Raw genomic sequence first — 17,261 nt, forward strand, 5'->3', positions numbered from 1 at the left:
AACATCCTCAGCCAATGAGGAAGCATGTCAGTGGTGGGAGGGGGTATTTTCGTTAGGGATAAAAAGTGTTGACCCTGCCCTCTAGGTGCCTCCTCTCCATTGTCTGCTCAATGGGTGGGGGGGCTGATTCTCTGGAGATGGTATAATAAACTTTGCTTTGCTTCTAGATATCTCTTCAGCTTTTTTTTTTTTTATTATTAAATGTTGTCTGAACCACACAGTTTTATGAAAAAAGCCCTAAATAACTCTTGATTAGAGAATTTAAATTAAAGTTATTCTGGCACCTATCAGAAAAATGGAGGGCATGTAAGAAAATTGGGACATTAATACATTGTTGGTAGAGTTGTGAACTGATCTAATCATTTTGGAAAGTCATTTGGCATGATACCAGAAGGACTTTCTATAAAACTTCATATTCCTTTTGACTCAGCAGTACCACTATTTGATTTGTATCCCTAAAAAAATAAATAAATAAAAAAGGGAAAAGGGTATATGTGTACAAAAATATTTATAACAGCTCTTTTTTGTGGTGGCAAAGATTTGGAAATCGCAGTGATGTTTACCAATTATGGAATGACTAAGCAAAAATTATTCTGATTCTGCTCATTTCCCTTTGCATCAGTTCATAAAAAATCAGTTCCCAGGTTTTTCTGAAATCATCCCTTCATAAGTTCTTACAGTATAAAAGTATTTCATCATATTCATATACCATGACTTGTTCAGTCATTCTCTAAATTAATAGACTTTCTTTTAATTTTCACTTCTTTGTCAACATACAAAAAAATCCGGTGTAAATATTTTTATTCATATGGTATCTATTCTTTTGATCTCTTTGAAGTCAAGACCTAGTAGTGGTATTGTTGGTTCAAAGGATATGTAGTTTTATAAATTTTGGATGTAGTTCCAAATTCTTTGCAGAATACTTGCTCCAATTCAGTTTCAACAGTAGTGCATTAATGTATCTGTTTTCACATAGCTCCTATTGCATTTGCCATTTTCTTGTTTTGTCATCTTAGCCAATCTGATGTATTAAAGATAATGAGTTATATACCAAGTATTACTTTTTTAGTTGATTCTAAGTAAACTATCATATTATCTTCAAAAAGAGTGATAATTTCCTTCTCTACTTGCCAATGCTTATCACTTTAATTTTTTTCTTATTGCTATAGCTAGCATCTCTAGCACAACATTCAAAAGTAATGGTGATAAGACATCCATGCTTCACTCCATCTTATTGGAAAATCCTGTAATTTATTCCCAGCTAAAGATAATGCTTGCTTTTGGTTATAGATAGATACATTAATTTAATTTAATACTTAGTATTTTTTTAAAAAAGAGGAAAGAATGGTGACTGTGTTTTGTCAGAAGCTTTTGTGCATTTATTGGAACAATCATATTATTTTATGGGCTTTTTTATTAATATGGTTAATTATGCTTATTGGTTTCCTAATATTGAATCAATCCTACATCCTGTTATAAGCTTAGTCATCACATATGATCTTTGCGAAAGCTGTAGTCTCCTTGCTAAAATTTTATTTTTGTTTGCACTCATATTCATTAAGGAAATTGGTCTATAGTTTTCTTTTTTTTTTTTGTTTTTGACTCTCTGGCTTAGCTATCAAGATCAAATTTGTGATAGAAGTGATGAGGTGCAAATGATGAGGCTAGTGGTAGTGAAAAGATGTGACAACTGGGGTGGGAATTCCCTCTGGTCGGTGCAAGTCCAGTGCAAAAGAATTGACAAATCTGAAAAGTCTGTATGGCAAAAGGACTTTATTGTTCACTAAGAAGCCAGCCTATTAGGAAGATAGACTTCTTAGTGGGCAAGGTCCTGTCAGGGAAATAACAAGGGTTAACACTGAGAAGAGAATATCTTCACAGTGGACAAGAGTCCTGGCAGGTACCTTTGCCAAGAGAATTTCCTTGGCAAGAATAATCCTGTTTCAGACTTCTGCAAAGATTTGGATTTCAGAATTGTCTTTATTATCAGTCTGAGGCTCGAACTTCAATCAATGCCCCGGGCCTAGATTTCCAGTTGAAAAGAGAGTACTTATCTTGGGAGTTTCCAGCCACTCAACAGGATTATCAGACCTAGACCTCTAATTGAATAAAATCACTTAACTTGGGGAGGTTGTAGTCTGGGAAGGTATGCTTTTCCTAGGGGAGAGATTGAGACCCTAAGCACCCTTCTTTTACAGATTAAAGGGGACACAGTTTCAGGGTTCACCCCTATCAGAAGGAATTTGGTATGATCCCTTCTTTACCTGAATTTCTTTTTCAAAATATAGTGTTGGAATTAATTGGTTCTTTAAATGTTTGGTAGAATTCACTTGTCAATCTACTTGGTCCTGGGATTTTTTTTCTTTTGTTTATTTATCCATATATAATTTTTATTCTAAGATAGGGTTAGTTAAGTATTCTACTTCCTGTTCTGTTAACCTGGGTAATATTTTTGTAAATATTCATCTATTTCATTAAGATATTCATTTTAATTGGCATATAGTTGGACTAAATAGCTAACAATTACTTTTGTTGATTGTGAATTCACTGTTTCCAATTTTTTTATAAATCAAATTGATGAGGTCCTGAAGAGAGGAGTCCAGAAACTCTCTAGGACTCACTTTCTCTCTAGGACTTTGGGGGGATGGTTTAAAAAACTCCCTCTGAGCTCTCCTGAGAGACCTGCTCCAGGGAATCAAGATACAGTGATTTCATTTTTATATCTGGATGGGACTAGTTGAATCTAGGATCACTCCTACTTAGCCCCAAGCTGGAGATCTAGATATCCAACTCTACAGAGTTGGAGATTAGTCCAGGGACACTCATTCAATTGGAATACTCTCTATTCTGATTTCAACTTAAACTGCTCCCAGCCCCCACCAATAACTACCCACATAACAAACTTCCTTCAGCTCAATTCCTGGCAGGGGGCCAAAAACAAGAATCATGCCAGGCCAAGGGACCTCCCTTGGCATAGCTACCTTCCAGGGACTCTCTGCCCACCAAAAAAGACATTCTCTTTCTCAGCATTAACCTCTCTTTGTCTCTCTCACACATTTCCCAAATAGGACCTTATCCCGTTTTACCTTTTTTGGCAGGATTTCTTTGCTAGACCTTTATTTGGGAATTAGGACCTTGCCACTAAGGAAGTCAGCCACCAAGCAGAAAAGCTGACTTCTCAGTGCCAGTAAACTTCTTGGGTTTGTAAATTCATTTACAAAGGACCTGTACCAACCAGAAGGGGGTTCCCACAACTCTCTGCCCTGCACTGAACCTCATCAGTCCTAAATGGTAGGTGTGGTTGGCACAAAGAAATTGAAGCACTGATAAAAATGATTCTTTGGGGCAGGCGGGGAGAAGGCTCTGATTGAGATCATTTTAGCTCTGTGGTCCCATTTTTTGTGGAGGTTGTGGTAGGCAGCTTACTTTGCCACATTCTGTCAGAGATCCCAGGCATGTCCCTGAAGTTAAAATTTCCTTATAAAACAGCTAATGGGCCATGGCTTTGCTACTGCCCTCCTTTGGGTCAATCCGCCAAAACGTTCTTGATTTGGGGTGTCTCTCCCCTTCTCTTATGCCATGTGTCTTCATTAACCCCATTATACATTCAATCTCACTTCTCCATATAGCTAACTCTTTTGGGGTACTAGATCGTCTTCAGGATTTAGCCTGTAAACTAAGGACGTGTTGGCCCAACTTCATACAACCTTTGTCCTAGGTAATTGTGAATTCCTCTAAGGAACTTATCTTTATATGCTCTCCCAACTCTATTTCATATTTATCATTCCTGGTGTTTATTGTACCCCATCATTTTATCTATAATCTCTTCCCCTAAATAAGCCTACCTTTTGCCAAAGAGAATGACCACTATAAATTCTTCACATGACCAAACCCCAACTTTTGGTGGCTACCAGCATCTGATGTTGATATCAGCAACATCAAAATCAGTTAACAGCTTATCTGTTTTGTTGTTTCTAAAAAAAATCTAATTTATTAATCAATTATTTTTTACTTTCAATTTTGTTCATCTTTCATTTGATTTTCAAGGTTTCTATTTTGGTGTTTAATTGGAGTTTTTAAATTTAATTTGTTGGTTTTCCAGTTGTTTTAGTTGCATTCCCAGTTCACTGAGCTGTTTCTCTCTTACTGCTGAAAGAGCTTACATGATAAGGTGTGAGAATTGAGGGGTGAGACATTGCCCAACAGCAATGGGATCCAAAGAATTCGCAAACCCGAATGAACCTAGGCAAGAGTTTTGTGGCAAGAATGGGCTTATTTACACTAAGAAAACAGGTTTCTTACCAGGCAAACTTCTGATTAGGAATTGGCAGAGATGGATTCACAGACCTTCAGTTTATAATTGATTGAGATTACTTATCTGGGAAGTTTTCCTTAAGAATGGGTGTGGCTCCTCCCAGAATCAGGAGCACCCTTTTCTCAAAGATTCCTTTCTGACCCTTCCCCCAAAAAAGGGCAATTTACATCAGGGCCCCCCAAAGATTAAAGGGAACACAGTTTACATTGAAACTTATAAAGTTAGAAATTTTCTCTTAATTACTGGTTTAACTACATCTCACCCATTTTGATATGTCTTCCAAGTGTTATTTTTGTTTTTGGTTGTTTCTATAATTCATTCTTTGATTCACTCATTCTGTAAGGCTGTTATTTAATATCTAATTAACTTTTCAATCTTTGCTTCAAAGGCCTTTAATGAATATGATGAGGTTTAGGTTTGGGGGTTCCCTTTCATAGGGAACCAAATGGTAAGGTCTAGATTTAGGGAACCAAAATGAGATTAAGGTTTCTGGTAGTCAGAGAGTTAAATGATATGGTCTAGTGGCAGGTTTGGGATTCAGGGAACCAAACGGAGAGGTTTTGCCCTTTGGATTTGGGGCAAGGATAGGGAGTTTTGGTGAAACCCCTTCTAGCAGTGCAGAGATTCTTTGCAAAGGAATTTACAAGCCCGAAAATCTACATTGATTAAAAGAGGTTTATTATAGGGATTGGGAAGTAAGATTAGAAATCCTGACAGAGAGGCATAAAGTCTCCTTAGGGAAATAGATGAGGGTAAAGAGAAGATAACACTGGAAAAGAATATTATTCCAGTGAGCAGAGGCCTATTTGGCATAGCATGGTATAGCATGGCATGTTTAGAACCTCTGCAAAGAGAGAATTTTAGTTCGGCTCTTTTATAATAGATTTGGCTACAAGCTGAAGGAGGCTAGTGTGTGGAGTCCCAAGTCCGCTCATCTACTAGCTGGGTTTCAGCTTGAGCCGGAATTTGAATAGAATTCAATGAGTTCCTTTAATTCAATAGGATTGGAATTCTTTTGCTAGATAACAGAATGAAATTGTCTAGTTTCCTTGAGCAGGGTCCCTCACTGAAGCAGAGTTGAAGATTTTCTCCTTCAAAAAGTTAGAGTTTCGATCAGGCCATCCTCAGCAACGAGATCAACCAAATCATTTCTAATGGAGCAGTAATGAACTGAACTAGCTATACCCAGAAAAAGAACTCTGGGAGATGACTAAAAACCATTACATTGAATTCCCAATCCCTATATTTATGCACACCTGCATCTTTGATTTCCTTCACAAGCTAATTGTACAATAATTCAGAGTCTGATTCTTTTTGTACAGCAAAATAATGTTTTGGTCATGTATACTTATTGTGTATCTAAGTTATATTTTAATATATTTAACATCTTTTTTTTTTTTTTTTTTTTTTTATTTAATAGCCTTTTATTTACAGGATATATACATGGGTAACTTTACAGCATTAACAATTGCCAAACCTCTTGTTCCAATTTTTCCAATTTGTTCCAATTTTTCACCTCTTACCCCCCCCCACCCCCTCCCCTAAATGGCAGGATGACCAGTAGATGTTAAATAATATATTATTATTTAACAATATATCTACTGGTCATCCTCTCATTTAGAGGAGAGGAAATGAAAATGGAACAAGAGATTGGACAATTGTTAATGCTAAAGTTACCCATGTATATATCCTGTAAATAAAAGGCTATTAAATTAAAAAAAAAACAAAAAACAAAAAAAAACAAAAAACAAAAAGTTAGAGTTTCAGGATCCTTTCTTTAAATATATTTTTATGCATTATGATTGGTAAAAATACTTTTCTTTGAGGATTGTAAGTTTTATGCTCTTATACATGGTTGATTTTTGCAAATGTGTAATGTGCAGTTGAGAAAAAGGCATGCTTCTTTTTATTCCAAGTCAATATTCTCTAGAAGTCTAGCATAGTTAACTTTTCTAAAATTCTATTTAGGTCCTTATTTTCTTTTTCATTTATTTTTTTGTTTTAATGAATCTAGATCTAGGAGGAGATAAATTGAAGTCCCCTACTATTATAATTTGCTTGGGTTTTTTCTGCACTTTATTTAACCTTTTCCTTAAGAATTTAGATGCCTCGCCATTTGGCAATATGTTTAGTACTGATATTAATTCATTGTCCATGAGACCTTTTAGCAAAATGTAATTTCACTTATTTCTTTTAATTAGGTAAATTTTTACTTTTGTCTGAAATTATAGATTCTATTCTGGCCCTTTATTTTTAACTCTGTGTGTATCTCTGTTTCAAGTTCATTTCTTGGGAACTTTTTGTTGGACTTCAGTTTCTAATCCATTTTGCTATCCTACTCCATTTTATGGATAAATTCATTCCATTCAGAATCACAGGTATGGATACTTTATATTTCTATCCATCCTAGTCTCTTATATTTATCCCATTTTTCTCATGTCTCCTACTTAAGAATCTGTGTTGCTTCTGATCAATGTCTCTCTTATAGTGAAAAGCTATACTTTTTTTTCCCTTCCTATACTTTATTTTTTAATAGCTTTTTATTTACAAGTTGTATGCATGGATAATTTTACAGCATTGACAATTGCCAAACCTTTTGTTCCAATTTTTCCCCTCCTTCCTCCCACCCACTCCCCTAGATGGCAGGATGAAACCAATACATTTAAATATTTTAAAGTATAAATTAAATACAAAATAAGTATACATGTCCAAACCGTTATTTTGCTATACAAAAAGAATTGGATTCTGAAATATTGTACAATTAGCTTGTGAAGAAAATAAAAAATGTAGGCGGACAAAAATACAGGTATTGGGAATTCTATGTAATGGTTCTTGGTCATCTCCTAGAGTTCTTTCGCTGGGTGTAACTGGTTCAGTTCATTACTGCTCCATTGGAATTATTTTAGTTCATCTCATTGTTGAAGATGGCCAGGTCCATCAGAATTGGTCATCATATAGTATTGTTGTTAAAGTATATAATGATCTCCTGGTCCTGCTCATTTCACTCACAATCAGTTTATGTAAGTCTCTCCAGGCCTTTCTGAAATCCTCCTGCTGGTCACTTCTTACCGAACAATAATATTCCATAATATTCATATACCACAATTTATTCAACCATTCTCCAATTGATGGGCATCTACTCAGTTTCCAGTTTCTGGCCACTACAAAGAGACCTGCCACAAACATTCTTGCACATACAGGTCCCTTTCCCTTCTTTTAAGATTTCTTTGGGATATAAGCCCAGTAACACTGCTGGATCAAAGGGTATGCACAGTTTGATAACTTTTTGAGCATAGTTCCAAATTGCTCTCCAGAATGGCTGGATGTATTCACAATTCCACCAACAATCTATCAGTGTCCCTGTTTTCTCACATCCCCTCCAACATTCTGCATTATCTTTCTCTGTCATTCTAGCCAATCTGACAGATGTGTAATGTATCTCAATGTTGTCTTAATTTGCATTTTTCTGATTAATAATGACTAGGAGCAAATTTTTATGTGGCTAGAAATAGTTTCAATTTCTTCATCTGAGAATTGTCTGTTCATATCCTTTGACCATTTATCAATTGGAAAATGGCTTGATTTCTTATAGAGTCAATTCTCTACATATTTTGGAAATGAGGCCTTTATCAGAACCCTTGACTAGAAAAATGTTTTCCCAGTTTATCGCTTCCCTTCTAATCTTGTCTACATTAGTTTTGTTTGTACAAAAACTTTTCAATTTGATATCAAAATTTTCTATTTTGTGATCAGTAATGACCTCTAGTTCTTCTTTGGTCATAAATTCCTTCCTCTTCCACAAGTCTGAGAGATAACCTATCCTGTGTTCCTCTAATTTATTTATAATCTCATCCTTTATGCCTAAGTCATTAACCCATTTTGACCTTATCTTGGTGTACGATGTTAAGTGTGGGTCAATGTCTAGAAAATCTACACTTATTTTCCTCTCCCACTCTTTTTTCCTTTTAACCCATTTCCTTCCTATTTGCCTGTAAAGTAAGATATATTTCTGTACCCAACTGTGTGTTATGTTTTTTTTTTTCCTTTAACTAGTTCAGGTAACAGTGAGTTTCAAATGTGTATATTCTACCCCAATTGTTCGCTCCTTGTTGTGCAAAGTCTTCTTATTACATCCTATTTATGTGAGATAATTTTCCTTGTTCTTCTCCCTTCCCTTTTATTTCAGTGTCCTCCTCTTTTGAGAACATCCAAATATAACTTGTTCAATTAGATTCCCTCTCTAACCTCCAGTGAACATAAAGTCAAGGGGTTATATGTGTCATCTTTTCATATAAAAATGTAAATAATTTAATAATGTTCAGTCCCTTGTGATTGCTTAATTTTTTAGGTTTCTCTTCATTCCTGTGTTTGTATGTCAAATTTTCAACTCAAATCTATCTGTTCATCAGGGATGCTTAGAAGTCCTTTATTTCTTTAAAGATTAATTTTTTTTTTCCATTCTAAGATTATACTTAGTTTTCTGGTTAATTTATTCTTGGTTGTTTCATCCTTTTACAATATCATATTCTCTAGGCTTTCCATTCCTTTTATACTCATAGCTGCTTAATCTTGTGTGATTCTAACTGTACTTCCTCTGTACTCAAATTCTTTCCTTCTGGGTACTTGCATTATTTTTTCCTTCAACTGGGAGTTTTTTATTTTGGATATAGTATTTCTGGGAGTTTTCATTTGTGGGTTTCTTTCAGAAGATAATTGATAGGTTCTTTCAGTTTCTCCTTTGTTCTCTGGTTCTGAGATGTCTGTGGAGTTTTCTTTTGTGATTTCTTGAAATGTGATATTTAAAATCTTTTATGGTTACAGTTTCAGATATATCGTCCAATGATTATTAAAATATTTCTCCTTCATTTGTTTTCTGGTCAGTTTTTCTCCCCACGACATATCACATTTTCTCCCAGTCTTTCCCCAGATGGTTTTGTTTCTTGATATTTCATTGAGTCATTAGCTTCCATTTTGCTAATTCTCTTTCTCAAAGCAGTTAGGAAGCCCAGTCAATAGAGTGCTGGACCTAGAGTCAAGTCTGAGTTCAAATCCAGTCTCGGATAAATACTGCTGTGTGATCCTGGACAAGCTAATTAGCTTCCATTTGCTATAATTTATTGGAGAAGAAAATAACTTTGCCAAGAAAATTCCATGGATAGTATGATTCACAGGGTCACAAAGAGTTGAATGTGATTCAGCAACACAATTTTCAAGGAATCATTTTCTTTGATGAGGCTTTATATCTCTTCTTCCATCCTATTCTTTCATGTTTCTTCCACTTGTCCTTTTTCTCATTCTTTCCTCTACTGTTCTTTTCTTTTTAAAATTCTATTTTTTAAAAGCTCTTTCATTTACACTTGCTTTAACTCTTCTAGAAATTCTTGTTGGACTTGTGTCCAAGATGTATTTTTTTTGAGACTTTACATATGGATTTTTTCAAGTCATTGTCTTTTTGTCTTGTACTTCTTTTACTATAATAGGTCTTCATGGTGGGATTTTCCTCCTCATTTTTCCTTTTTGATAATTTACTTCTTGACTATGAATTTTGTTAGTGTTAGGTTCTGTCCACTTCTGCAGATAAAAGGATGTCTGGCTTGACTTTCTCATCTTCTATTTTTTCCAAGTTCAATCTAGGGACTAGTATTGGCTACTAAGATAGTGAGATTTCAGGGGAGTGTCTGTTCATTGTCCTTCTGGTCTGATTTCTGAGGGTTCCTGACCTAGATGTGGTCATACCAGCTTTTTTGTTGTGAGTTTCATCAGACTGCTGCTTGATTCAGTCACTATTGGTCCACTGGGATGTTCTATGGATTTAGAGTTGACTGAATTGCAGGTTCCTCTTTTGTACATAATACTGTTTTCTGGTTCATGGGTCAGAGCCACACAGCTATCATTTTCTTCCTAGTACTTGTTTTATGTTCAGTTAGGGCCAAAGTTCCAAACCATTCCTCTCCATCCTGGGTTAGTCATTTGGGCCTGAGTGATAGGAGAAAGAGTGGTCAGATGGCACTTGTACCTAGTTTCTGCTCAAGGAAACCCTGGGATCTATTTCTAAGAGTGTTTTTGTCTCAGTCCTCTCTTAGTCTCTGGGCACTGGAATGCTCCCCACCACAGATGCTTTGTGCTCTTGCCAGTTCCTGTCCTCTGTGTCTGCAGACACCTGTGTTTCCCTAAATTGCCCTCAATTGGAAAAATGACTCACTGTGATTTCTTGGTTTTTTCAATCAGAATTTAATCTAAAGCAGTCTCTAGTGAGAGTCCAATGCTCCTCTCAATTTTGCCATCTTGATTCTTTTCTAGGGGCTGATTTATTTGAGTAGGCACATCTCATATGGAGATGTATGGGAAGCTATATTTTCTTTCTTTTTTTTTTTTTAATTTTAAATAAGGTTTTGTTGCATTTATACATGTCAAAATCATTCTTAGCTTTGCCCTGACAATCAACAAAATAATAATTCAGGTCCTGATTGCTGTTTGCCAATTTCTGAGATATAAATGGGAAACTATATTTTCACTGCATATAGACTATTTGTGTCCGATCTGTGGCAGAACATTTCCAGTTTGTATTGGTCTGATTGGCCAGTTGACATACTGTAATTGGATTCTAACAATGTCATTTTGGTCCTCTTTGAAAACGAAGGACAAGAAGAAGAATATCATTTCCAAGCTATTGCTGAGTAGACTCCCATTTGCTGAATGTAACATGTTCTACTGTTGTGCCACAGTTTCCTTTGATTATTCTACCTCAATTTCCCTTAATTGTTCTGCATGGTTGCAACATCCCCTCTCTTAATTTTAACATCATTATCCAGATTAAGGAGAAAGACCTTCTATCTTAGACATCATGAACCCAGAAATTCCCCACTTATCAGAATGTCAGGTGCCTCCCTCCACGGGTCAGAACCAGATTGATAGTCTTTCCTGCTCTCAGTGCTCTGACTCCGCCCCTGCCTCGGTCTATCCTCTGGTAGCTTGGAGTCACATGCATATGTACTTCATGGGAAGAACACATTAGCTACTGGATGCTTTGGACATCAGCCCTCTCAGTGTAATGCCGGAGAAACTGAGCAAGATAGAGATTAGAGAACAATTTAATAATTTATTTAATGGAGAGATTTACTGGGACCAAATGGATCCATGGTTGGTCCCAGGGCTGAAGGAGACTATCCTCTCAAAGAATCCAGCCCCGAGTATCAGGACAGCAAGGTTTTTATAGGATAACAAGAACAATGACATAATGGGGGAGGTACCTGGGTGGGGGTAAGCTAATTGAGGGGGAGGGGCCTAGGATGACACAATGGAAGGAGTTACTGGAGAGGCTACTGATATTCTAATGATGTCTAAAATGGATAAACCCTTATCCTGTCAAACATTAAGAAGGAATGATTATAGCCTAAAGATATGAAACCTTTATCTCATTAAACATTAAGAGGGAAAGGTTATAACCTGAGGCAGAGTAACTAAATAGGACAATTAGGGAAACTGGATTAGGACATTAGAAGGGAACTGTGGCATAACATCAGAAATCCAAATAAAATATTAAAAACCCTCTAATTTCTATCCTGCCTCAGTTTCTCTAACATTACACTTCAAGTGTCTTATTTAATTTCTATCTTGAATGAATCAGAATATGTAAGCAAGAGTCTTCTTTTTAATAGCTAGGTAACAGGTAAGCAGAACGTCTACAGTTCAATTCTGCCTGATACACTAGAAAGGTTGCCTGCTACACTTCCTGGATAAACTATAGTTTCTTCAAATGCAAAATGGAGACCCCACAAGTTGTGGGTAGGAGACTGACAAGTCAGTCAGTCCCGAGCATTTAACTGGCAACCACAAGTAAGCGCTGGGAGTATATGCATGGGAAGGCAAAAGGCAGTATTAACAAGCCCATGCAAAGAACATACGTACGAGTCGAACTGAAGCTAGTCAACAGAGGGAAGACATGAGATTAAGAGGGATAGGGAAAAGGTTTTCATAGAGGCTGAAATTTTAGGTGGGGGGGGGGGGGGGGGGGGAGGGGAGGAGAGCTACAGACAAGACAGCTAAAGATTAACAAGCAGCAGCAGCAGCCGACCTTGAAGGCTGAGGTGGAGGCAGGACGGTGGCCGTTGCGTTCCATTTTCCGGAGGCGCTAAGCCTTGCCAGCGCCGTGGCCGCTCCCGGGGTCACAGTGCAGTTACTTCGAACGCTGCCCGTCCCTTCGCGGGAGCTGGGGGGGAAGCGGAACGTATCACTTCCGCCTCCCCAGGTTAGACCCTTTCCGCTTTCCGTCTTTCCCTGTGTGGAGAAGGGAGCCTCCAACCAGGTCGCTCCGAGTGAAAGGGGTGTGAGGGGCTTAGCGCTATCCGCTAGGTCAGGTCCTGGCAGGCATGGCGGCGGCGATGGCCGCGACCGAACGGTACTGCGTGGCCGAGGAGCGAAGTGGACACTGCGCTGTGGTGGACGGGAACTTCCTCTATGTCTGGGGAGGATATGTGGTAAGGGGTCGAGGGTACCAGGAGCCCTGACCTCCCAGGAGACTCGGTGGGCGGGGTGGGGAGACTGCCCCGGGCCAGCCCGAGGCAGGTAGGAGGGGCGGGGACTGAAAGGGAGGGGGCACAGGGCCGGCCCAGAGCTCAGATTGGAGAGGGGGGGTGGGGGAGGCTCAGACTAGCCCCGAGCTGGGGGGGGGGGGGGGACTGGAAAGCGGGGCGTGGGGAGAGCGTAGGACCCTCCCTAAGATCGGTGGGCGGGGCTGGGAAGGGCACGCCAGGTTCCCCGGGCTGGAGGGGCGTGGCGGCGCACTCCCGGCCCGCTCCTGCAGGGCGGGGGGAGAGCCCTCTCGGCCGTCTCTGGCGGAGATGAGCACCTTGGTCAGGGTCTGGCCCGGGGGTGTGATACGCTCGGACCCACTGACGTTTTGGTAGGGCGACCCCTGAGTATTTTACGTACTCCGTAGTCCTTTCTTTTCTCAAGTCTACCGCCCTGGAAGTGGCCTGGGTTCACAGGCTCCTTAAACCCCGTCTATTCGTCCTCAAGTTTGGATGCACCATGGAGGGTCTTTCCCCTGGAAAAACCGAGTTGCTTGCTTCTCCTCTGACACGAGGCCCTCTGCACCGACCTCCCCAGATGAGTTAGGCACACCAAGTCACTTAAAGTGTAGGCCTGGAAGGGACCTCTGAAGGGACCACTTTAACATTTTACAGATGAGAAAACTGAGGCTCAGAAAGGTGAAATAACGTGCTCAAGGGCACTCAGCTAAGTAACTCGTAAAAATCAGGACTAGAACCCATGTCCCTAGACTCCCAGGGCAGAGTGCGTTACACTGTGCCATACTCCATTCCTTTTATTACTTTATCTCCACCATTTGTGGTAGTCTTGCCACTATTCCCCCACCATTCCCATTAACCTTCCCTAACCCTCAATTTTCCCTCCTTTCTTTCTCTTTATACAGTGTTGGTTCTCCTCTCAGCTACCTCTTCCAGCACCAGTAACTTCTCTGCATCAAAAATTGACTCGGCCTTAAAGTACTCCAGCAGGACCACAGTATTGTACTATTGTTGCCGAGTCTCACAACCTATTAGAGATGTGATTAAAATCGAAGATTTTAGAAAATTGCTAGACCACACTTAATTTCTAGTGTATTACTAAATGGTTTTATGCCATGTGTTTTTCTTGTTAGTATTTTCATTTTATCTTTTTGAGAATCCCAAGAGAACTCTGTTTTATTGTATAGAATTCATGTTAAAAGTTAACATACAATCTATGACAAATCTGTAATCTGATATCAGTCTTTCTGTTCCATGGAAACACATTATATAGTTATCCATTTAAAATTAAATATTTGTGAAAGATTACATCTGTAGAGAGTATTAAGATGGCAGGTGGCCAAATCAAAATTTATTTCAAACATGATTTGATATTCTCTCCTTTACAAAACATGTTTTTCCTGTAGCCAGGTAGAATTTTGGCTTACCGCTCTGAGAAATGTGATTACCATGATAAACACTACTTCTGGCTTATTTCTTTACTAAAGCTCTTCAGGTTCAAAGCAGGCTGGGTAATGGATATCTACTGATATTACAGGAATTCTCTTATTGGCTAATAATCCTCTACCTCAGTTTAAATTGAGACAAGTGTCCTCTGTTTGATTTGGTTTCTCTCTATCCATAATTGTATATTTAAAAGGTTTTTAACTAGTAATTTACTATGTTCATCCACTCAAATAGCAAATTTTGACATAATTTTGATAATAGAAATAAGCTTTTAAAGAAACAAGCTTCTCTTTTCTGGTTGTAATAGCTGCTGTGAAGGAAGGGTGTGTGAATTTCCTGCCTTCCTCTCCTACCAGGGAAGATAACAATCTTGTGGCCTGGATTCTAGTACTGTCACCAAACAGTCTTCTATTATGCTCAGTTGCATCTCTCCCCACCTTCCTCCATGCTCTACTTTGCTACAGGTCTTAGATCCATTTGCTTTTCCTTCATTTTGTCAGAGGAGTAGCACCTAGTGCCTCTATTCCATGCTGACTTGGCAGAAGAAGCATTGAGGAATCAGTACAGGTCACAGTCCTCTGCTTGTCTCTCTCTTCTCTGTATCTTGGCTTTTTTGGCAAAAGCAAATTGTTTCCCAAACTAAAAGCCCTGGAATCCTGGGATCTTTGGGTAACATCTGTGTGTTAGCACTGCTGTTCGACCAAGTTTCTGCAACAGTTCTCCAAGGGGAAGGAGTCCATTCCTAAAGATAGCCAGACCTTTATTAAGAAATATTTTGAAGGCTGTGGAGTTTCATCATTCTGAATGAAGGGAAAGCTAACCTTATTTTGACATTTGATTTTTGATGCTTTAGAAATCAAATGGAGAAAGAAGTTTTCATTTGAAATTGCATTGGTAGTACATATCAATCCCCCAACCTAATAATAAAAGATTTCTGTATCCCTACACTGTTCCTTAAATGATAAAAGGTTTGGATCTCACCTGAAAGGTTGAATGTCAGTTACTATTTCCTTCATGTGGGCTGATTGAGTTCAGAAGTCACCTACTATACAAGCCCAATTTGGGAACACAGGTCCTATCAGAGAAACCTGAGTTCAAGTCATGAATCTATAGTGTTTATAGGACTTAGTTTCTTAAGACCTATAGATGTTTTTAATTGGTTATAAGCAGGAGAGGAAAGAAACAAAAAAGTAATGAGGGAAAAAAGAAACGTAGATAGGAAGAAAGTTAAGAATGTCAACAAGAATTATTTCAGTGCCACTGGAGCTACATGAGTTGCCTAGAATTGATGTAGGTCAGCAATTTTCAAACTATATTCTGGGGAACTTCTGAGACCCTTTTAGGAGGTCCTTGTGGTCAAAACTATTTTCATAACTAAGATGTCTTAATTTTTAATATAGTAAATACTGATAAATATAACATGTAAACAAAAACATTTGGGAATCCCTAATAATTTTTAAGAGTGAAAAGGGGTCCTGAGACCAGAGTTTGAGAATAACTATCCCAAGATCATCATGGCTTAAAGGATTCCTGGGATTCTTGAGTTGCTCCAGTTACTTCGTTTTTTGTTTTTTTTTTTTCTAGAATAAGTCATAGGAAGGCTGTAGGTGTCTTGGACTAAATTAGATTCACCTCTGTCCCTGAATATCTCCTCTCAAAGGTATTCTTTAAACAGGGAACAACACAGGACTAAGCTAGTTCTCTAGGTGAACCGTGCTTCAAAACTGCAGTGCCCTCTAAAGGTAAGGGAAAGATACTGTACAAAACAAACTATGTGGGTTATCCATCAACCAATCAATACAAAACATTGTGAGCCCCATTGTTAAGTGTGGGTAATTCAGAAACTTAAATGAAACATGAGTATTCCTCACTCTATGATCCTTTATACATAACTGAAGTTTTACTGCTAGCACAACTGTGGGGGAAAAGTTTATATAATTCAGTATACTTTGCAAAATCTACACCTCTACTGAATTGATTATAACTTCTGTCAGTCATGACCCTCAAGAAGAGTTTTGTTTTGATAAAGATTTTCTAACATTTTTTTGGAAAATATTATGCATAAATATACATATCTTTATGTATTTAGTATTGTGGATACAAACACTAATTGGAAAATACTCAAAGTAAATAATTCAAACTAAAAGTTAATGTATATGTCATGGTGTCTTTAATATTTTAAATTACTGCATAAAACAGCTATTCCTAAATCAGAGATATTTCAATTTTGGAGCAAGTAATCATTTTTTCTAAAATCAACTGCTGCTCCACAAAAGACATTTTACAATTTAAAAATTCTTAGCTCAATTTTTGTACCACTTTTAAATATCTTGCTACTAGTTCAAAACACTATTTTTCTTTATCAACTGACAAAGAAATAAGGGACATAAGCATTAGAAGATTAGTCTTATTATGTATATATCTAAATCTTATGATTTCTTAAAATACCTTAGGAAATCAAAATCAATGATTTTTCACTTTGTTCAAAATACTATTCAACATAGAATTTATCCCATGGAAGTTTCCCAAGGATATATATTTATTTTTTGATGCTGAATTTAAAAAATGCAACCAGAATCTCTTCACCACTTACTTTGTTGAGGGATGTGTGTGCGAATTTGCATATAAAAAAGTGAGATTCATTTGTGAAGTAGGGCAAGGATGTCAGTGTATAATGAGAATTCAACCAGATGACATGTTCTTGCATCTTCTTTGAAGGCTCAGTTTGTATGCTATGTGTTAGGGCAAACTAAAAAAATGATGCATATTTACTCATGCATCAAAATTCTAAATTTTAGCAGAATATGTTTAAAATTTCAGGTTATCTAGAACTTAAAGGAACCTCATATTACAAGCTCTCATTCTGGGTAATTTTTTTTTTTTTTTTAACTTTTATTCCTCTAGACTCATGGTTGGTCATTGCATGATTCTTATGTCTTTCAAAGTTATCATTACAATGTTGATGTCATTGT

The 17,261-nt window shown here is 37.7% G+C and overlaps 1 protein-coding gene and 1 long non-coding RNA gene across 3 annotated transcripts in view; one reads left to right on the plus strand and one right to left on the minus strand.

Annotated features, from left to right (window-relative positions):
- Nucleotides 1-8,331: 8,331 nt before the first annotated feature.
- LOC111720665 lies at nt 8,332-12,499 on the minus strand. Its single transcript, XR_002770258.2, has 2 exons — nt 12,390-12,499; nt 8,332-10,291 (listed from the first exon to the last, which is right to left on the minus strand). It is a non-coding gene; the product is annotated as an uncharacterized LOC111720665 (long non-coding RNA).
- A 47-nt stretch (nt 12,500-12,546) lies between these two features.
- The window catches only part of KLHDC1 (kelch domain containing 1), a 48,722-nt gene continuing 44,007 nt past the window's right edge, over nt 12,547-17,261 (plus strand). Inside the window, exons 1-2 of one of the 2 annotated variants that reach the window (XM_031952822.1) lie at nt 12,706-12,792; nt 13,749-16,031. Coding sequence is in view for 1 of the 2 variants with exons in the window: in XM_031952823.1 (XP_031808683.1) it covers nt 12,685-12,792 (108 nt within the window). In the remaining variant the exon portion in view is untranslated. Of the gene's footprint in view, nt 12,793-13,748; nt 16,032-17,261 lie in introns of both variants that reach the window. The other variant, XM_031952823.1, reaches the window with a different exon arrangement.

The sequence above is a fragment of the Sarcophilus harrisii genome, chromosome 2 (genome assembly GCF_902635505.1).
Source record: "Sarcophilus harrisii chromosome 2, mSarHar1.11, whole genome shotgun sequence".
NCBI classification, from domain to species: Eukaryota; Metazoa; Chordata; class Mammalia; order Dasyuromorphia; family Dasyuridae; genus Sarcophilus; species Sarcophilus harrisii.